Source organism: Oncorhynchus tshawytscha, unplaced genomic scaffold (assembly GCF_018296145.1).
Source record: "Oncorhynchus tshawytscha isolate Ot180627B unplaced genomic scaffold, Otsh_v2.0 Un_contig_1824_pilon_pilon, whole genome shotgun sequence".
Taxonomy (NCBI): Eukaryota; Metazoa; Chordata; class Actinopteri; order Salmoniformes; family Salmonidae; genus Oncorhynchus; species Oncorhynchus tshawytscha.
In genome coordinates, this window is record NW_024609829.1 from 823,161 (window position 1) to 846,791 (window position 23,631).

The 23,631-nt window shown below is 41.6% G+C and overlaps 1 protein-coding gene across 3 annotated transcripts in view; it reads right to left on the reverse strand.

Moving 5' to 3' along the window:
• Positions 1 to 29: 29 nt before the first annotated feature.
• Positions 30 to 23,631, reverse strand: part of LOC112254186 (synaptotagmin-2) — an 80,469-nt gene continuing 56,867 nt past the window's right edge. For 2 of the 3 annotated variants that reach the window (XM_024426491.2, XM_024426490.2), the window contains 8 exons: positions 21,039 to 21,269; positions 20,738 to 20,898; positions 16,113 to 16,241; positions 14,833 to 15,000; positions 6,086 to 6,253; positions 5,755 to 5,872; positions 4,606 to 4,739; positions 30 to 4,333 (listed from right to left, as the gene is read on the reverse strand). In XM_024426491.2, the coding sequence (XP_024282259.1) occupies positions 4,118 to 4,333; positions 4,606 to 4,739; positions 5,755 to 5,872; positions 6,086 to 6,253; positions 14,833 to 15,000; positions 16,113 to 16,241; positions 20,738 to 20,898; positions 21,039 to 21,240 (1,296 nt within the window). In that variant the 5' untranslated portion in view covers positions 21,241 to 21,269 and the 3' untranslated portion in view covers positions 30 to 4,117. The remainder of the gene's footprint in view (positions 4,334 to 4,605; positions 4,740 to 5,754; positions 5,873 to 6,085; positions 6,254 to 14,832; positions 15,001 to 16,112; positions 16,242 to 20,737; positions 20,899 to 21,038; positions 21,270 to 23,631) is intronic. The other variant, XM_024426492.2, reaches the window with a different exon arrangement.

Here is a 23,631-nt window from a genome sequence, read left to right on the forward strand (position 1 = left end):
TGTGTTGTTTACAAACGACGCAAGACGAGCATACTTAAAAGACCTTTATTTCCTATGATAACATATAGATACGTCTGTGGAGACATTCCATGTTTTGGTTCCCTTGAGGTTCTTAATAATATCACATTGACTGATATATTGATACAAGAGCTGGAGGATATGTAGTCTTTTTGCTGGACAACAACATGTTTGTTGGTAGGGAAATAAATCATGCAATCCACAAAAGGCACAACTACTGACACACACACACACACATACGCACACCTCTACAATGAGACAAAAATAACAATCACGTTCAAGCATTTCCCTTGTCCATGTTGTTGAATAGTATAGAAGGAGAGGAGCGAGTGAGGAGGAGAGGCAGAGGGGAACAGTTCTTTGGAAGTCGTGAAGTATGGTGGCCATGGAGGATCAAAACGCTATGCATAAAGAGGAACCCTATTTCTTTTTTTTTTAAGCAGCAAGGTTGGCAGTATTGCATTGCGAATGTAGCTCTGCACTGTTTGGGTCCGCCCCATACTCAGAAGAGTTCCATAGACCCATAGGAAGACAGGGATTTTGTTGCCTGCATTGCAGTAATTTGAAAAAACCCACTCAGTTTCTGTTGTTCACTGAGAAAATGTTAGAAGAACACAGGCGCTATTGGTCCTATTGCAAACACAACTTTTAAAAATGGACAGAATAATGGTCTATAAAACAATCATAATCAACCCAAGCATACTCAATAGGAGGGATCCGGAAAACATGTGAGGAAGTAACAGTATTCATTCATCACCACAATTAAACTCATAATTTGAGTAATAACTGCATAACTGGAATGGAGGTTATACTGTATGGGTTTTATGGGTTAAATAAATCAGATGTATACTTGCAATCGGTGTATTAAGAGCATGGAGAAATGTACGTAATTTTGCAATCGAGTAACATTTCACTATTTTTCTGCTATTGGCTCTTTATGCTAACATAAAACATTGTTTTGCATTCCATGTGCAAATTATACGTCTGACTGAAGGTTCATTTCAACTTTTTCCGAACATAGGTATGTATTTGATCATCCCAAAAAGCCAAGCAGTCATTGGATTTAATACATGGCGAGGCATGTATATCTTACAATATTAACTCAAAGTCATGCCAATAATGTCGGTAAACATAACCACTATTATCATGTTAAGTACCTATATATAAGCAAAACACATATTATATAATGTGAGGTGAAAATCCAACAGAGCTGGCACAGGTGATTATATAGAGGAACAAATCTAATATAATTCACATATAAATATACTTATTCGGTAGATCATTTTTAAGCTATTCTGTCATAGGAAAGTTATAAAGTCTGAACCAGCTACTCTGTTAATATCTCTATAAGTTTTTTTTATATGAGTAGCAATATACCTTTGCTCAGAGTATAGATACCTAAGAGGTGTTTTAGGCTTGGTTACTAACCTCACAGATGAGCTCTAATGTTTCAGTGCTCAAGTTGTATGGCTTTTCTTCTTATTTTGATCAACATACTAAAAAAAAGACACATTTAACTGTTATACTAAGCATTGAATGACAGCAAGCAGTGGTCTACTCAGGGTACAAATATATAAGATGTATTGAAAGAGGGCTACAGGTCCATGCTTTGACTTCTATGCGGTGAGTTATGAACCTGTCACTAAACAGTCTAAGGAAGGTCTAGTACTTGGACTTACATTTGTGTAATACCGTCATCTGACTTAGTAATGGGCCAATACTGGCCAACCCAACACAACAGATACAAATTACGTTTGATAAGGCAGTTACTGCAACCTCTGGCAGGATAAATGAAGGAAACACTTATGGTACATATAATTACAAAGCAAGAGAGCTAGTGAATGTTGTCCTTTTGCAATAAATACACAATGAATCATGGCCATCAAAGACCATGCACACATACAAGTGAATGCAGGACATGTTAGTAATATTGCATTTGTACTTGTAGTATATAGTAAAATATTTAGGGTTGACCACAGTACACAGATTGAAAGGATTATACAATTAACACATACTAAAAACAAGCATGCAACATTTTTGGTCTGCTAAATGAATACCCACACAGTAAAAATCAACACTTGAATTCCAGGCAAGAAAATAGCCTCTAAAACCCATATACTATGCAGACATACGTTGAGTCCCATAGCCTTTAGGGAAAATACATCAAATGTGCAGTCAATGCATATTTTCTCTCCGTTTTATTATCAAAATGACATTGGACACAAACACAATATTGTTATGATTCCTCTTTAAAACATGCTGATATTTACAACATTGTATCGATGCATGCTGTATTAACACATTTGCTCAATGCATAATGTTTACAGAAGGAAGAGAGAGGGGGGCAAAACTACAATGGACTAATTAGCATCCTAACGTTCACCCTCCTTTCAGTTTGATCAGCTTATATACAGTGGCCTCTTGGACATCAAAATCATAGGATGTCTGAACGAACAACGCCCTTGGGAAAAACAGGTTTGAATAAACAGCAGACAATACACAATGTTTCAGTAGTTTGGCATCAAACAGTAAGGGTTACATACTAAGCAGGTTGCTGATGAGTGTGTGGTGCAAAAGCCAAAGGCCAACTGACATGAAGATTTGCACAAGGCATAAATCATGCTTACTTTACTCTCGTTTGTTTCATGCAAAAGCTGCATTTGTATGTACCGGTTGCTTGACGAGTACCTTTTCATCATTACAAATTGAGCATCCAAAAAATGGAATGAATACCCACGCCGCTAGAGTCATCCTCCGCGGAGAGAAATGGACTCCGGGCCTTCATGCAAACACACATTTCAACTGAGAAAACATCCCCTCCAGTATGTTTGTATCAGTCATTTCAGAGATGCACCGTGATTTACAATTCACAGGCAGCGGCTGTAACAAGCAGATGGTCCCATTTTATAACATATGCCCCTTTCATCTTGATAGCACTAATGCCAAAAATGAATTCACAACAGTGTACAGGGTGTAATGTTGTGTTTTAGTAGAATATGATTCATAGTTTTTTCTTTATTTTCTTGAACATAAATCCTCAACAATTTGTATCTTTGACTTAAATTAGTAAAGGGTCAAATGTGTTTTCAACGACAGAGATAAATAATTTCTTCATTTTTACCTTGGCCATGGAATAAGGAAACACGTTTACATCCAAGTGGTCAAAACTTGGACTGTGTCATTATGACTTTTGCCAGGTATACAGTTTACCTCAGTGCACATTAAGTTGAGAGCCTAGTGTACTTCACCAAACTGTTTAATCAAAAAAGGCACCCATGAACTCCTCCCAGACTGTGTATCACTCGGAAAGCCATAACTGCATAGAGATGATGTTTGATTAATAATCATTAACTGCAAAGTCAAATGTCATTTTTTGCCACAATATGGCTCTCTCATATGTATGGGAATACATATAATAATAATAATAATAATAATAATAATAATAAAATTGGAATAACTAAAAAAAACATTGCATTGAAGTTCTGTTAAAAAGACATTCTGGAATGAATTGCTGCCATTGTATTAACTTTATACCATCTCACCTAAACCCTTTACATAAGAAGATTTCAAACGGTTCAGTATGAGACATTTACTCATTCTACTGCAAGATATGGCACACTTATGGTTTGAGAACAAGATATATGCTATGAGGAATCGGTTTGGCATGGTTTATGCAGAGCAGTGAGAGCATAAGTAAAGCATGCATAATGTTCGATCAACTAAATGAAGAAGCTATAACCATCCCTTTCATTGAGCCATTCTCTAAGCATCCATTATCAGCATCTAAGCATCTGGTGCTAAAAAGCATGCTGAAATGAAACACAGATCCATTTATCAATCAATCAAACAATCGTTCAATCTCCCTCTTCTCACAATACACTAAATATGTGAAATGCTATGATGTTGAAAAAGTGTTGTTTATGTTCTTCAATTTAACTATGAATAAGCTGATATTCTAGATGTTTCTTTTTTTTTGTTCAGTGTTTCAAGTAGACATGACAGAATCATGTGCAAGTCATGAGTTTCATGCAGTGTAGGAGGGTTGGGGAGGGATGGTTTCTGAGTTGGGTTAGTTGGTAATCAAATTGGCCAAATTAAGTTATTTTTTTGCATTTAAACCTGCCAGCGCCGCATCTATATCCTCCTCCTGTTGTAGTGGATGCCACTGGGCAATGGGACGCCTGGGGTTAGAGAGCATGTCAGACCAATGCTTCAGACCAGGGCCCGTCGCCTTGCTTCCCACAAATATCTTCCCAATGGCGTCATTCTTGCCAATCTTGTCATAATCAAACACTGTCACCACCACCAAGATTTTCTGAGGAAAGAGAGAGAAAAAAAGAGGAAAGAGAAAAAAAAATGTTTATAGTAGATTGTGCACTCACTTAATCAAGTAACCATTCATATGCAAGCCTCATACAGTAGGTATTAAACCACTAGGTCTTAAAATAGGGCTTAAGATTTTCTTTCAAAATTGAATTGCTGTAAATGTGGTTGTAGGCCTACAGTAAAAAAAATAACACCACTTCAACAAACTGTATGAAAAAATATAAATCCTTTTGCTCGTCAAATATGTAAAGCGTTCTATACCTGCATCATGTCCATTGGGATCTCAAAGCTGAAGGACTCGTTGTAGTACGGATTCAGAGTGTTCTTCTTCACCGTGGTCTTCTTCTTCTTCAGTTTCTTGCCACCCTGCAGCAACGCGATCTTCACGTAGGGATCTGCAAAGAAAGACCAACAGATATTTAATCACTCATTTCATGTTTCATTGCATTGCTTCGGTAGAGCAAAATTGTGAGGTGATATGAGTTGCTTGCTAATTAGAAAAATAACTCAGAGAGCTCATTAATGTAACACACAGTAATGCAATGTCTGCAAATAAATCAGAGGCCCTGCATCACTGAGATGTTTAATTAATGGCAGATTGGCATGCCTGCTCGATTGGAAATGATCTATTGTTATGTCCAGTGGTTTGCCCTACCAGACAGTCCACCCACAAGCTTGTTTTTAACAGCAGACACACTGGACATTTTTGTTCCCCAAATAGTACCAAAATAGGGTTATTTGAATGGTGACCCTTTTTGGGGCTTTGTAGACTACTTTCTTGAAGGTGCTATGTAGAACCGCCTATTAAAGGTTCAATAAAGAATCAGTTCTATCATGAGACGGTTTCGAATAGCATAATAAACATTTCACCTCTGTAACAGTTATCTACAGGTAATTAGTATATGATATGCATGATGATGATCTGTTTTTAACATTGTTATGCTACCGTGTTGTAGTATGGGGTTGATCATGCTGAGTTACTCTCACCTGGGAGTTGTATCAACCTGACTCAACCATGTCAAATGATGAAGTTAGTCCAAAAATATAAACTCGAATATACTTGCAGACCCTTCTCACTGACGGTATCGGACTAGCCACCTCAACAGAACCCATGAACATAAACACACAGACACAATACAGGTAGAATAAAACAACAAAATAATAGGTACCACACAGTAAGTGAAATAATGCAACATAAAGAACAGGAATTCATAATTACCCAGAACCATCTAGCGAAGGACAGCTTCAACATTGTAAAGATCAATTTGGAAGGGAAGGGTTCGACACAGAGAAAGGTTCTTTGAGAAGACATGGTTCTACAGAGAACCATCACTCACTGCAAAGAACCTCTCAAGAACCCTTTAAGAATCTCAAGAGTAAACTGTACGTCCAGTGGAAGTCTTAACGTACCAGACAGTCCACCCACGTCCATCTTCTTGAGGTTCTTTGCCTCCAGGATACAGACAGTGAGTTTGCCAGCGGTGGGCACGTAACGGAGAGAGATACAGATGTCTCCCAGCTTCTCAGGCTGCATGGAGATTAAGGACAGAGAGAGGGCAAGCACAGAGAGAACAACGACACAGAGAGGGAAAGACAGACAAAAAGATATGAAACAATTGTCCGAGTTTGGCTGTTGTTACTTCTGATGGGGCAACACGCCCGTCCAACGCTTACCTTAGTTCAATCAATTAAAAGATAAATGATAAATAGCGTAAATAGATTGTTTCTTTTCAGCTCATACCTCCTCTTTGTCTGCACTCTCCAAATCCTTCCATTCTTCGATGGGCTGTCCCAGGTCAATGGTGTTCATCGGGATCTTCACCTCTCCAATGATGTCATGCTTGGAGAATCGGTCGTAGTCAAAGACTGACATCACCAGGGTTTTCCCACCGAGCTCATCATACGGTAACTGATGAAGGAACACATCAACGACAACAACACCACAACACAACAACAACACCGCTTAATTATTAAGTCTGAATGTAAAACCACATGTCCCTCTTTGTAAATGTCCACACTTGATGTCTCACTATGTCCACACTCACAGTATGTGCTGTCAATAAAACATTATTATTATGATTACATTTATAAGTAAATGTATAAGTATATTATTTGGTGCCATGGGCTGCTGGCAAGACATTGATTGCCGATACATTAGTAATACAGAACAATGGCAGCCAACATACACAGAGTTGTACAACACAGAATAGGACAGGCAGAAAATGGGTTAGGCTGGATTATAATGTGTAGCTTTGTTTTTACTTGGAAAACATCTAAGGAGAGATCATTTATTCAGCTCTAAAGCATTAAAGCATAATTATAGTATACCATATGAGATCTGTCGATTCTATCCAGCCCTTGCAGACCAGGAGTATAATACATTATAGCATGTTTAGACATTCCCTTTCCTGTGGTAAATTGGCTCAATGACAAATATAAATAAAAATACATTCTAAAGAGGTTTTTGGGGTCAAGTCTTATTTGAGTTGCGAATTGCTCTTTCATTCCAATTAAATTATTCAATTTGAATTCAATTACAATTGGCCACACCACACAGCATTTGAATTGAAATCGAAGTATAGGAAGTAGAGCTTTATTCAATGAAACTCATGTGGCATATTTATTCTACACATAGCCATAGAAATGCTTATTTTGACATCATGTCTGGTTACCAATACCATATAGCATAAGGTTTAAAATCTCCTAAAACAATTTAAAATAAACAGTGGTCTGGAAATATTATAAGATCATGTTGTGGGCTGTCTATAATGATTCATAATTCCCTTAATGTCTTTAAATAGCAGGAAAAAATATATGCATTTCCCAGAATGCTAATGCATCAAACAATGCAGAATAGAAAGGAACAATCTAACATCTGGGTCATTTCACCAATTTGGTGCCTTTTGAGAAGTGTAATTTGGTCCCCAAAAACATTTATTTTATTTAACATTCTGTCATAAAGAGCATAAAGAGCACAGATTCAACGTAATACAAAAATGCTACAGTAAGAGAATAGTAAGTGACAAATAAAGTAACAGGGTTGACTGTGACAGGGTTGACTGTAACAGTGTTGACGATTTCATCTTAAATAGGCCATAAATCCCCTTGTGACGGGGAATGAGGGCTTGTTGTGTGCAACGGGGAGGGGCAATTGGATGCAAGCTTATATTTGTATTTATTTATTGTTAAAACATTTCTAGCCTGTCTATCTATGGGTAACAGGTTTGACGTGTTATGCTCGAAGGACCCGCTCATTTTTCAAGCACAAAACATTAGAAAAGGACTAAAAAGAGTAGAACCAGCACACCTGCTTTTACACTATGATTTTACTATTAGACGTTCAGTGTTTCTGTAGAAAAAAAACTACTACCATGTTAAAACGAGAATTCAGTTCTCGTAACAGGGTTGACCGTAAAGCGCAACTGAAGGCAATAAACAACTTCTCTGATAGAAAACGGCCTGAGTGTCATCAATTTAAGTCAGAAACATTTATTCGAGTGTCCAAATTTACTACAAAGTGTAAATAGGATCGTTTTGTTCATAAAGTCAGCCTCATCCAAAACAGTGTTTAATGAGCAACAGACTAAACACATGCGGAATCATTCGCTCTTTGAAGCTGGAATCCGTAGCGGTGAAACCGCCACGTCCGTTTGCGATATTACAACAACAAAGACGTTACATCATTGCCCATGCGGAGTATCTACTAGGATTTTTTTCTACCACGATGCTGGATGATCATTTCCTCAAAACAAAAGAATAACAGTTGCGCCTGGGACGGTCAGTGGCACTTTTTCACCTATCGTGGCTCTAAAATGAGAGACAGACATAAATTAATCACATGAAATACTGCCAGTGAAATCCTGAGAATGAGACGTTCATCTTTCACGTCTCAGTTCAATTGGTTTGAACTGCTTTAAATTAAATTATACACTCGGTGTACAAAACATTACGAACTCCTTCCTAATATTGAGTTGCACCCCATTTTGCCCTTAAAACAGCCTCAATTCCTCTGGGCATGGACTACAAGGTGTCGAAAGCATTCCACAGGGATGCTTGCCCATGTTGACGCCAATGCTTCCCACAGTTGTATCAATTTGGCTGGCTGGCCTTTGGGTGTTGGACTATTCTTAATACACAATGGAAACTGATGAGCGTGAAAAACCCAGCAGCGTTGCAGTTCTTGACACACTGAAGCTGGTGCGCCTTGCACCTACTACCATACCCTGTTCAAAGACACTTCAATATTTTGCCTTGCCCATTCCCCCTCTGAATGGCACACATACACAATCTGTCTCCATTGGCTCAAGGCTTAAAAATTCTTCTTTATTAACCTGTCTGCTCATCTTCATTGACACTGATTGAAGTGGCGTTAACAGGTGAAATGAATAAGGGATCATAGCTTTCACCTGGATTGACCTGGTCAGACTGTCATGTCTATCACTAATGGCACCAGAGGAGATGGCTGCCGTTTTACAGGCTCCTATCCAATTGTGCTATTGTGTGTGTTTTTTTTGCATTATTTGTAACTTATTTTGTACATAATGTTACTGCCACCGTCTCTTATGACCGAAAAGAGCTTCTGGATATCAGGACAGTGATTACTCACCTCGTAGTGAACAAATATTTTTTTAACGAGTCGGATGCAAAGGATTTACTTCAGACACCGGACAAGGCCCAAATCCCCGTCATTCGCAGGAGAAAGAGACAGAGATATCGGGGACATAGGTTGGGGTGCCTTGTAAGGATCCGACAGCGAATGGGTAATCCGCCTCTACCATCAGTCCTATTAGCCAATGTGCAATCATTGGATAATAAAATGGATGAGCTCCGATCAAGACTGACATACCAACGAGACCATAGTATCTTATATTTCAACGAGTTGTGGCTATAAGATGACATGGCTGGGTTTTCCATGCATCGGCATGATAGAACAGCTGCCTCCGGTAAGACAAGGGGTGGCGGTCCGTGTCTATATGTAAATAACAACTGGTGCACGAAATCTAATATTAAGGAAGTCTCAAGGTTTTGCTCGTCTGAGGTAGAATATCTCAAGATAAGCTGTAGACCACACTATATACCAAGAGAGTTTTCATCTATTTTTTTTTGTAGCTGTCTATTTACCACCACAAACTGATGCTGGCACTAAGACCACACTCAAACAGCTGTATAAGGCCATAAGCAAACAAGAAAATTCTCATCCAGATTGCGGCGCTCCGAGTGGCTGGGGACTTTAATGCAGGGAAACCTAAATCCATGCAACCAGAGGAAAAAAATAACTCTAGAACACCTTTACTCACACAGAGACGTGAACAAAGCTCTCCTTCGCCCTCCATTTGGCAAATCTAACTATAACTCCATCCTCCTGATTCCTGCTTACAAGTAAAAACAAAAGCAGGAAGTACCAGTGACTCGCTCAATACAGAAGTGGTCAGATGATGCACATGCTAAGCTACAGGACTGTTTTGATAGCACAGAATGGAATATGTTCTGGGATTCTTCCGATGGCATTCAGGAGTATACCACATCAGCCACTGGCTTCATCAATAAGTGCATTGACGACGTCGTCCCCACAATGACCGTACGTACATACCCAACCAGAAGCCATAGATTACAGGCAACATCCACAATGAGCTAAAGGGTAGAGCTGCCACTTTCAAGGAGCTTGATCCTAACCCAGACGCTTATAAGAAATCCCGCTATGCCCTCCGACGAACCATCAAACAGGCAAAGGGTCAATACAGAACTAAGATTGAATCATACTACACCAGCTCCGACGCTCGTCGGATGTGGCAGGGCTTGCAAACTATTACGGACTATAAAGGTATTCACCATAGTGCCCTCAATGCTCATCACTAAGCCAAGGACCCTGGGACTAAACACCTCCCTCTGCAACTGGATCCTGACGGGTCGCCCCCAGGTGGTAAGGGTATGTAACAACACATCTGCCATGCTGATCCTCAACATGGGGGCACCTCAGGGTTTCATGCTCAATCTCCTCCTGTACTCCCTTTTCACCCATGACTGCATGGCCAAGCACGACTCCAACACCATCATTAAGTTTGCCGACAACACAACAGTGGTAGGCCTGATCACCGACAACCATGAGACAGCCTATAGGGAGGAGGACAGAGACCTGGCAGTGTGGTGCCAGGATAACAACCTCTCCCTCAACGTCATCAAGACAAAGGAGATGTACATGGACTACAGAGAAAGGAGGAACGAGCATGCTCCCATCTCTGGAGACTGAAAAGATTTGGCATGGGTCCTTTGACCCTCAAAAATCTCTACAGCTGCACCATCGAGAGCATTACCGCTTGGTATGGCAACTGCTTGGCCTCTGACCGCAACCCACTATAGAGGGTAGTGCATACAGCCCAGTACATCACTGCCATCCAGGACCTCTGTACCAGGCGGTGTAAATGGAAGGCCCTAAAAATTGCCAAAGACTCCAGCCAGCCAAGTCATAGACTGTTCTCTCTGCTAACTCACGAAAAGCAGTACCAGAGAGCCAAGTCCATGTCCAAAAGGCTTCTTAACAGCTTCCACCCTCAAGCCATAAGACTCCTGAACAGCTAATTAAATGGCTACCCAGACTATTTGCATTGACACTCCCCCCATTTTTACGCCACTGCTACTCTCTGTTTATTATCTATTATTATTTATTATTTATTATCTATCTGGATCCGAGCCGGCGACCCAAAACAACGACTTCGTAAAAGAAGGAAACTAAGCGTTCTTCTGGTCAGACTCCGGAGACGGGCACATCGCGCACCACTCCCTAGCATACTTCTCGCCAATGTCCAGTCTCTTGACAACAAGGTTGATGAAATCCGAGCAAGGGTAGCATTCCAGAGGGACATCAGAGACTGTAACGTTCTTTGCTTCACGGAAACATGGCTCACTCGAGAGACGCTATCGGAGTCGGTGCAGCCAGCTGGTTTCTCCACGCATCGCGCCGACAAAAACAAACACCTTTCTGGTAAGAAGAGGGTTGGGGGCGTATGCTTTATGGTTAACGAGACGTGGTGTGGTCACAACAACATACAGGAACTGTATACATACAACATACAGGAATTCTAACTTCCGCGACGCATATAAGGCCCTCCCCCGCCCTCCTTTCGGAAAAGCTGACCATGACTCCATTTTGTTGCTCCCTGCCTACAGACAGAAACTAAAACAAGAAGCTCCCGCGCTGAGGTCTGTTCAACGCTGGTCCGACGAATCTGATTCCACACTCCAAGACTGCTTCCATCACGTGGACTGGGATATGTTTCGTATTGCGTCAGACAACAACATTGACGAATACGCTGATTCGGTGAGCGAGTTCATTAGAAAGTGCGTTGAAGATGTCGTTCCCATAGCAACGATTAAAACATTCCCAAACCAGAAACCGTGGATTGATGGCAGCATTCACGTGAAACTGAAAGCCCGAACCACTGCTTTTAATCAGGGCAAGGTGACCGGAAACATGACCGAATACAAACAGTGTAGCTATTCCCTCCGCAAGGCAATCAAACAAGCTATTCAATGGCTCAGATACAAGAGGTATGTGGCAGGGTCTACAGTCAATCACGGATTACAAAAAGAAAACCAGCCCAGTCACGGACCAGGATGTCTTGCTCCCAGGCAGACTAAATTACTATTTTGCCCGCTTTGAGGACAATACAGTGACACTGACACGGCCCGCAACCAAAACATGTGGACTCTCCTTCACTGCAGCCGAGGTGAGTAAAACATTTAAACGTGCAAGGCTGCAGGCCCAGACGGCATCCCCAGCCGCGCCCTCAGAGCGTGCGCAGACAAGCTGGCTGGTGTGTTTACGGACATCTTCAATCAATCCTTATCCCAGTCTGCTGTTCCCACATGCTTCAAGAGGGCCACCATTGTTCCTGTTCCCAAGAAAGCTAAGGTAACTGAGCTAAACGACTACCGCCCCGTAGCACTCACTTCCGTCATCATGAAGTGCTTTGAGAGACTAGTCAAGGACCATGTCACCTCCACCCTACCTGACACCCTAGACCCACTCCAATTTGCTTACCACCCAAATAGGTCCACAGATGATGCAATCTCAACCACACTGTACACTGCCCTAACCCATCTGGACAAGAGGAACACCTATGTGAGAATGCTGTTCATCGACTACAGCTCAGCATTTAACACCATAGTACCCTCCAAACTCGTCATCAAGCTCGAGACCCTGGGTCTCGACCCAGCCCTGTGCAACTGGGTACTGGACTTCCTGACGGGCCGCCCCCAGGTGGTGAGGGTAGGTAACAACATCTCCACCCCGCTGATCCTCAACACTAGGGCCCCACAAGGGTGCATTCTGAGCCCTCTCCTGTACTCCCTGTTCACCCATGACTGCGTGGCCACGCACGCCTCCAAATCAATCATCAAGTTTGCAGACGACACAACAGTGGTAGGCTTGATTACCAACAACGACGAGACGGCCTACAGGGAGGAGGTGAGGGACCTCGGAGTGTGGTGTCAAGAAAATAGCCTCACACTCAACGTCAACAAAACTAAGGAGATGATTGTGGACTTCAGGAAACAGCAGAGGGAACACCCCCCTATCCACATCGATAGGACAGTAGTGGAGAGGGTAGTAAGTTTTAAGTTCCTTGGCGTACACATCACATACAAACTGAATTGGTCCACCCACACAGACAGCATCGTGAAGAAGGCGCAGCAGCGCCTCTTAAACCTCAGGAGGCTGAAGAAATTCGGCTTGTCACCAAAAGCACTCACAAACTTCTACAGATGCACAATCGAGAGCATCCTGTCGGGCTGTATCATCGCATGGTACGGCAACTGCTCCGCTCACAACGCTCTCCAGAGGGTAGTGAGGTCTGCACAACGCATCACCGGGGGCAAACTACCTGCCCTCCAGGACACCTACACCACCCGATGTCACAGGAAGGCCATAAAGATCATCAAGGACAACAACCACCCGAGCCACTGCCTGTTCACCCCGCTATCATCCAGAAGGCGAGGTCAGTACAGGTGCATCAAAGCTGGGACCGAGAGACTGAAAAACAGCTTCTATCTCAAGGCCATCAGACTGTTAAACAGCCACCACTAACATTGAGTGGCTGCTGCCAACACACTGACTCAACTCCAGCCACTTTAATAATGGGAATTGATGGGAATTGATGTAAAATATATCACTAGCCACTTTAACCAATGCTACTTAATATAATGTTTACATACCCTACATTATTAATCTCATGTGTATACGTATATACTGTACTCTATATCATCTACTGCATCTTTATGTAATACATGTATCACTAGCCACTTTAAACTATGCCACTTTGTTTACATACTCATCTCATATGTATATACTGTACTCGATACCATCTACTGCATCTTGCCTATGCCGCTCTGTACCATCACTCATTCATATATCTTTATGTACGTAATCTTTATCCCTTTACACTTGTGTGTATAAGGTAGTAGTTTTGGAATTGTTAGTTAGATTACTCATTGGTTATTACTGCATTGTTGAAATTAGAAGCACAAGCATAACCATGTGTATGTGACAAATACATTTGATTTGATTTGATTACCGATACCCCCTGTATATAGCCTTGTTACTGTTATTTTATTGTTGCTATTTAATTATTTTGTATTTTTTATTTTCTTATATTTTATTTATTACTTCAATTAATTTTAGTAAATACTTAACACTTAATTTTCTTAACTGCATTGTTGGTTAAGGGCTTGTAAGCATTTCACTGTAAGGTCTGTTGTATTCGGTGCATGTGGCAAATACAATTTGATTTGATTTCTAGTGATTTGTACACTCATTGTACTTCCTTTAAATCAAATGTAACTCAAATTCTCCTTACTGTGGGGTGTGGTCAATAAAAATTAAATTTATATTCATTGTTTGAATTTAATTATATTCCCGAAATTCCAAATAAACCCCAACCCTGATTCTAAAGGCATGCATAGGATGTCATATATTGTAAATTCTCTTATCTCTTCATGGTCTCTAGTCAACCTAGGTCCAATATTACCAATTTGTATCTTTTGTATCTAGGTCTCTACATGACGGTTATGCTAAGAGAATAGACAGTGGTGGTAAGATTGCAAACAGTGCTTTCGCACTGACCCTGAGAGTCATGTGGAGTCTCCGTGGACCTCATTAAGTAGTACAGAAAGCTGAAGTTTGTACACAGGCTCGAGGGTACATAGCAGGCAGGCAGACATGGCAGACCAGCACTGCTCTACAATATCATGTGAACACAGCAAGACATCACAATGAAAAATAAATGTAGGCTTCAACCACAGTCTTAATTTTGGTAAATGGATACCATGTATGTTTACAACACTAAAACTGTTACATTACATTTTGTTTGAGACTCCGCTGTCCTAGCCTGACAATATCTTATCAGCATTATAGTTTGGCAGGATGATTGATGCCTTTTCCCTTCCAACTAACTACTGTACAGTTCTGGTACAGAAACTGTGCTATGGACTTACCTTGAAAACAAATGATTCATTGAAGACAGGGTTCAGGTTTTTCTTTTGAACCTTGGTGTCAAACTTCTTCTTCTTGTCTGGGAGGACATAGACCTTAACGTACGGGTCAGAGGTGCCTCCGCTGTCCATGGATATAAGATCTGCAGCTTGGAGTATTCCCACTGTGAGCTTTGAGGGGAGTGGCACAGTGGTCAGGTGTCAGAGACAGCACTGAGACAAACCAACAGTATCAGGTGGCAATCTCAACATGTATTCATGTATTTATGTGTGCCGATGTGCTGAGACAAGCCAACAATGTCAAGTCAGGTGAAAAACCTAAATGCGTTCATGTATTAATTTGTGCCAATGCACGCTTCCTGTCACTGCTGCAGAGAAATGCTGCAGTCTTGTTACATAAGCTTGTGGTCTGCAAGCTGACAACCTAAAACTCCAGCAATAATCACCACAGCTCTCTAAGATGACCAAGACTAGATACAAGCTACCCACACGAGAGCTGCCAAATGTATTTGCTGCAATGTCATAAGAAAGTCACAGAATATAATGTTACAGTAGTTTTGCATGTTTGAAAAAAGGGGTGCCGGTGATAAGTGTCATTGATTATGTTGCAGTTGATTGATTCAGTTAGAAAGAAAGGACTTGCTTTAATGTACATTCTCATCTCAAGCCCTGATCCTGTGTCAGTGACTCATAAGGGACTTCCTTGTTTCAGAATGACTTAGCATTTTCTTTCCTCTTGGACGTATGTCACAGTGCCAACGTCCTGCATAGCAGACATACTCACTGTCATACTGACTCTAGCCATTAATTCCCAAAAATGCTGAATATACTAGATACCCTCTCATTCCCAGAACCCTGATCCCGATTCACTACTCTCTTGAATATTTAGTTTAATCAACCATAATTCCAACAATTGCCAGCTGTCACTCCTCAAAAGTGTCGCTGTGCAATTCTGCTGATGTTTTTACACAGCAGCAGTTTTTTTGCTAAGCTTATATAAGAATCAGCCCTGAATTAATTGGCAACTCTATAGACACTTTAGTTCTCAGAATGGACACTGTATCAAAGTCACTCTCCAAGATCAACAGAGAAAATACAAGTGTGACTTGTACTAAGCCGAGTAATCTAGTGTGACTTGCTTTAACTCATTCACCACCATGATGGAGTCTTACTGATAGACTGACATGCTACAAATATTGTAATATGATAAAACAGTCTAATGCAGGTTTTTCTGAGCAGTGCCAGCGACGATTAAAAGGGGAACATGTCAGCCACTGACTGACCTTGTTGTCTTGGAAATCATAGTCAAGTGAGTACTGCAGTTTGCCGAGCTTCTCCTCCTCTTTCTCCTCTTCCTCTTTTTCTTCCTCCGTCAGCCCTGTCTCACCTTCGTCATCGTCGTCGTCCTGTTTCTGCAGTGGTGGAACACAGGACACAGGGATCAAGAGATGAGGGGCCAAGGTTAAGTTGTAGCAGCCAGAAGGAGGGCGCCCCCAGCCCACCCACCACAGACAGCATGCCACAGACAGACAAGTGGACCTCCAGGAGGCCTTGTGTTGCGTTGCTTTGCGCTGCATAGCACCAGGGTTTGTTGCATTGACTTGCATTGCCTAGCACCGGGACCTGCTTGTTTTTTGCTCCCGCTTACCTGCTCCTCACCTGGTGGCAAAGTGGAATATACCATCCTGTCTCTAATGCCATCGGGTACTCAGGAATGATATTTGCTAGCTTGAATTCAAAATGTCCTTTGGTGACACAATTGGTTTACCCTGTATTTTACTTCTCAAAAAGACGCTTACCCTGACCTTGACGTCTTTCCCAAAATATCCCAAGGAAATAGCTAACAGAGAATCCCAAAAGCAGAGCCTGCATAATCGTAATTGCTTCCTTGTTATTTCATTTATGTGTCACCAAGGAATGTTCCTCTCAAGTCAGGTCACCATTATTCCAGCCAAATGGTAGCTACAGGATTAGATAAGGGCATAGCCGGCTATCTGGATAATGTAGAAACAGTATTTCAGTTAGATTTCAGTTATGGTAACCCTGTTTCTGACATGTTCAAGTTTGCATGACAGTTTCATCTGCAAAACTGTGTTTTTTAAATATTTTTTGTTCTCACTCTTCATTGAGTGACAAAGTAATTGGGGTGCAGATGAAACATACTAAGATTGAAGATTGATTGGTCATTCATTTATTACTGTCGTCCTCATGTCCACAAACAGCCTACCATGCCCATTGTCACATGCATACAGTATATTATTAGTGTTAATCGTGGGTTGCGTTTAAACTATGTTCAAAACTTTCCATAGTGTGGTTGAGTTTGTCATCATAAGCGATGCGTTATTTCAGTCCTTTCAGTTCTCTCTCTCCGGGGTCTATTTAGCAGACCATAGCTTTCTCAGTTACATTCTCAAGCCACCATTACAAAACATGTTAGAAAAGCAAAGAAGCTACGACTTTCATTCCATGAACCCCCCCCCTCATCATCATCATCACCATCATCATCTGCCCATGGGCCAGAGAGCATCACCGCAATCCTTCCACTTACCGTAAATCAGGGGTCCATCACAGTCAAGAAACACGGTGCACACATAAGACACCGAGCGAGAAGGAGGAGAGCAGAGAGAGGAAGAGGTTTGAAGTTACGACACACCAGAAAACAAACACTGTAGGCAGTCAACAACACAGACGACACTAGGATGATGAAAAAAATGACACACTGATTGTCTGTTTGTTAAGAAAAAGTCCTACTTCCAGGACCATCTTTCACCATGTTGAGACAATTAATTGATTGTTTTAATTAACTGGTGCATTAGGGCCATTTCAACGATATCAGACACATTCAGCCTGGAATTAAGCAGGAGCTCTTTTCCTCCCCCCTGTTTATTCTGCTCTGTCTGAGATGTGGCTCCTCGGGTCCATAGGCACCATATCCATTATCCTTAAGCATTGAGGCCAGCTTACCCTACAGAAGTAGGGTCTTAATTTGATTCTGTAGCAGTCATCCGCTTATTGGAATGCCACGTATGGCACGGCTCCATTACTTTCTCTACCCATTACCCACTGATTACCTAGTCCCTTCCCCATAACAAAGTGTGTCATTTTTCAATGTATGTCACAATGAAGTGGGGAAGAGTGGGGTAAGTTGAGCCAAAGGGTTAGTTGAGCCACCCCTTGTTTCTAGGAAACCACACACAAAATGAATCACATGACCACATATTTAGGAAGAGATCATAATTCCATGGAGTCTGTGAAGGAAGAAACCACATGGAAATAATTGTTATCAATTTAGGTTTAAAAAAAAGTCTAATTACTTTGTTGTTTTCTTGATTCTTGTATCTAAACCAAAGTAGATGTTTTTAAGATTGGTTTGTACATTGGTTGGGGTCTCTATAAGCTACAATATGAGGTTCTAATTCTAGCATGAAATTGCATCCTTGTAGCTGTGTGGGCAATAGTCAAAATGTTTGCCTTGTGGTAAGTTGAGCCAATGGCCATGGGGTAGGCCTAAGTTGAGCCAATGACCACCATACCCCATACAAATTATGATTGCATTTTGCCAGTTGTATGCATTATATGCATAGTATTTTTGCAATGTGTCATGCATATGAACTCAAGATAGAGAATTTTTGTGGTTACAGTCAGAGCAGACATCATCATGTCCCGTGTATGCAAATGTAAAACAAGCAGATGTATTAGCCCCCTTAAAGGTTATTGAGAGACCCAATCGAGCAGTAGCAAGAGAACACACATTTGTGTGTTTGAAGAGGTACATCGAAGAGGTACATTAACAAAAAAGAGAACTAACATGTACAGTACCTGTGCAAAAGAGAGGCAATGATATAGTATCAGAGTCTGAGCATGCTAAACATATCAAGAATCTCGCGGATCAGTTTCATTGGGGTTAGAATCCTCAAATGCAGAGAACTTGCCTATGAATTGGCACATTGAAAAACATTGAAAAACATCCATGTCCTCGACAGAGATTATATGTACATTTAGAATTTACAATATACCACACCCACATTCCATTAATTAAACTTCGACATACCAGCACCATCACCCATTGACACGGAAAACACCATCACCCCACTCACCCTAAGGCGGCTCAACTTACCAAAGACCACATTTTTTTCGGGACAAGGAATGCTTTCAAAACTGATCTGTTTACATGAATTCTGATTATTTCCCGGGATACACAACATACTGAAATATATCTATATATTTGATAGAAATAATACTACATTTCCCTAGTAATGCTGAGTGTAAAACATGGCTCAACATACCCCACTCTCCCCTACAGCACACATTTTAAAATGATGGCAACGACAATATCAAGAGAACAGATAGGATAAGGGGTTATCGACATGTCTCCCTAAAAATGTTGTAAAGTGCTGTTGATGAAAGGTCAAAGGTTTTTTACTGATACACCAAGGAATGCTTAATGACCATTTGTTGTTGGTCCAATCAACATAGATATTGACAGAAACGTTTCTGAGTCCCTCCAACAAAAGAAACAGTTACATAGTAAATCAAACAGAAAGCTTTACTGGTAGGTAGTGTGTAGTTTAGTAGGCTAATAACTCTTGGGAGATACATTACCTGATCAAGAGTATGTGGACACCTGCTCGTCGAACATCTCATTAATATGGAGTTGGTCCCCCCTTTGCTGCTACAACATTCTCCACTCTTCTGGGAAGGCTTTCCACTAGATGTTGGAACATTGCTGCGGGGACTAGCTTCCATTCAGACACAAGAGCATTAGTGAGGTCAGGCATTGATGTTGGGCAATTAGGCATGGCTCGCAGCCGGCGTTCCAATTCATCCCAAAGGTGTTCGATGGGGTTGAGGTCAGGGCTCTGTGCGGGCCAGACAGTCAAGTTCTTCCACACCGATCAAGACAAAATATTTGTACATGAGGGCATTGTCATTCTGAAACAGGAAAGGGCCTTCCCCAAACTGTTGCCACAAAGTTGAAAGCACAGAATCGTCTACAACGTCATTGTGTGCTATAGCGTTAAGATTTCCCTACACTGGAACTAAGGAGTCCGAACTTAGCCCAAACCATGAACAACAGCCCCAGAACACTATTCCTCATCCACCAAACTTTACAGCCAGCATTGGGGCAGGTAGTGTTCTCCTGGCATCTGCCAAATCCAGATTCTTCCATCGGACTGCCAGATGGTGAAGCATGCTTCATCACTCCAGAGAATGCGTTTCCACTGCTCCAGAGTCCGATGGCGGCGAGCTTTACACCACTCCAACCGACACTTGGCATTGCGCATGGTGATCTTAGGCTTGTGTGCGGCTGCTATGGAAACACATTTTATGAAGATCCCGACAAACAGTTATTGTGCTGACATTGCTTCCAGAGGCAGTTTGGAACTTGGCAGTGAGTGTTGCAACTGAGGACAGAGGCGCTACGCGCTTCAGCACTCGGCGACTTGTTCTGTGAGCTTGTGAGCCACTTCGCAGCTGAGCAGTTGTTTCTTCTAGACGTTCCCACTTCACAATAACAGCAGTCACAGTTGACCGGGTCAGCTCTAGCAGGGCAGAAATTTGACGAACTGAGTTGTTGTAAAGGTGGCATCCTTTGTTTGTCTATGGAGATTGCATGGTTGAGGGCTCGATTTTATACACCTGTCAGCAACGGGTGTGGCTGCAATAGCCGAATCCACAAATTTGAAGTGGTGTCCACATACTTTTATGTACATATAGCGTTTGTCTTTCAGCTATACCAAAGTCATTTCTGGTCATGTTTGTCTACTCTCATCATCAAAAAATAAGTATCTTGTTGCTTTTTACTAGACAGATGAAATAAGAATCCTGAGTGTGATATAAGTTATGTCTTTGGGAGTTGCCTGTTCTTAGTGAGCTGAGTTTATAAGCGGAGCCTGAAGCACCATACCTCATCCCCTTTCATGTTCTTCATGTTGAAGCCATCCTTTCCCTTCTTGCCCTTCTTGTTCTTCTTCTTCTTGCAGCAGCACTTCTTTATAATGCAAAAGCAGCAGGTGAGGATGAGGAGGGCGGCCACCACAGCAATGGCTATGATAGCCCAGGAAGGGACTGCAACACAAACACACAGTATGGGTTAGATTAAGCTCCTTTGAGCTCCTTTTCACCTTGGGCTTTTCTGTTCCAGCATTATACCATGCATAGTACATGAATATGAGTCAGAGGTGGGGGAAAAAACAGGGAGGACTTACGTGGGATCTTATCGATCTCGTTCAAGAATTTGCTCTTGATCTCTTCGAACATGTCATTCTTGGACTCTGTACCGTTGCCTGGGGGTTCAGCCACTGTGGTGGCGATTGCTACGGCTGGGGCCGCGGTCATGGTGGCACCGGTGCCCGTGGGCTCTGGACCCACCATGGCCTCAGGCTTATTCTTGAACAAGTTCCACTTCATCGTCAATGACTAGGCCACGCACACAGTCCCTGGGGCAAGGCACAGACACACAGAGAGGGATAGTCAGTTGTTATCACCAGCAGCACAGGCAATGAAGTGCGTAACCTTTAATATAACACACACACACACACACACACATGCATAAAAGTAACAAAATGGATGATATCCCAGGTGACTCATTGTGACCAAATTCAATGCCTTATCGCTGTGTCAGACATTAGAACAGCACATAAAATGACAAGGCTGAAGAGGTCCATAGGGAAAAGGACTTAGTCCACATCTCAGACTCTGAGGATAAAAATAATTGTGTATAATATGCCAGCCAGTAGGCCTGCATCCTTAATGTGCTATGAACTCCTGAATAAAATTAACTCAGGGACAAAAAAGCTAATCTCATTTTTTTTTTAGAAATGAGACAGTATCTTAAAGATCCAATGCAGCCATTTTTATCTCAATATCAAATCATTTCTGGGTAACAATTAAGTATCTGACTGTGATTGGTCACAAATAAACAAAAATTGTTTTTTTTTGCAAATAGAAAGTTCTCAAGCAATACTTTTTCTGGGACTGTCTGTGAGTGGTTTGAGGGGGAGGGGAAAACTGAAGAAGAGCTTTTATTGGCAGAGAGGTTTGGAACTCTCTTTCTTAGTGGTCTATTAACTAATTGACTGCATGGTGATGTTACCAGGTAGGCCAAAACTCCATCCCACCCAAACAGGCTAACATTTCAGATGGTATTTTCAAGCAGCTTTTACACTAAAATGGCATTATAAGATTTTTTTGAATTTCACAGTATTATTCCAACCTCAGAAACATATAGAAAACAGGAAATCATGTTTTTCATGGCAACAGGCCTTTAATAACCTCTCTTTCGTATCGTCTGAGATCCCCAAATATTGGAAAGCTGCCGCGGTCATCCCACAATTCAAAGGGGGAGACTCAAACTGTTATAGACCTATATCCATCCTGCCCTGCCTTTCTAAAATCTTCGAAAGTCAAATTAACAAACAGATCACTGACAATTTCAAATCCCACCTTACCTTCTCCACTATGCAATCTGGTTTCCGAGCTGTTCATGGGTGCACCTCAGCCACGCTCAGGGTCCTAAACGATATGATAACCACCATCGATAAAAGACAGTACTGTGCTGCCGTCTTCATTGATCTGGCCAAGGCTTTTGACTCTGTCAATCACTGCATTCTTTTCGGCAGACTTAATAGCCTTGGTTTCTCAAATGACTGCCTCGCCTGGTTCACCAACTACTTCTCAGATAGAGTTCAGTGTGTCAAATCAGATGGCCTGTTGTCCGGGCCTCTGGCAATCTCTATGGGAATGCCACAGCGTTCAATTCTTGGGCCGACTCTTTTCTCTGTATATACAGTGAGAGATAGAATAACAACAACAAAAGTCCAGAAAAATGCATGTAAAAAATGTTATAAATTGATTTGCATTTTAATGAGGGAAATAAGTATTTGACCCCGCAAAACATGACTTAGTACTTGGTGGCAAAACCCTTGTTGGAAATCACAGAGGTCAGACGTTTCTTGTAGTTGGCCACCAGGTTTGCACACATCTCAGGAGGGATTCTTTTCCCTTTAAGAGTGTGCTCCTAATCTCAGCTCGTTACCTGTATAAAAGACACATGGGAGCCAGAAATCTTTCTGATTGAGAGGGGGTGAAATACTTATTTCCCTCATTAAAATGCAAGTCAATTTATAACATTTGACATGTGTTTTTCTCGATTTTTTTGTTGTTATTCTGTCTCTCACTGTTCAAATAAACCTACCATTAAAATTATAGACTGATAATTTCTTTGTCATTGGGCAAACGTACAAAATCAGCAGGGGATCAAATACTCTTTCTCTCACTGTATCTATGATGTCGCTCCTGCTGCTGGTGATTCTCTGATCCACCTCTATGCAGATGACACCATTCTGTATACATCTGGCCCTTCTTTGGACACTGTGTTAACAAACATCCAAACGAGCTTCAATGCCATACAACACTCCTTCCATGGCCTCCAACTGCTTTTAAATGCTAGTAAAACTCCATGCATGCTCTTCAACCAAATGCTGCCCACACCCACACGACTAGCATCACTAATCTGGACAGTTCTGACTTAGAATATGTGGACAACTAGAAATACCTAGGTTTCTGGTTAGACTGTAAACTCTCCTTCCAGACTCACATAAGCATCTCCAATCCAAAATTAAGTCTAGAATCAGCTTCCTATTTCGCAACAAAGCCTCCTTCACTCATGCTGCCAAACATACCCTCGTAAAACTGACTATCCTATCTTCACTGGTCACCCCCAAAGCCAACACTTACTTTGGCCGCTTTTCCTTCCAATTCTCTGCTGCCAATGACTGGAACGAATTGCAAAAATCACTG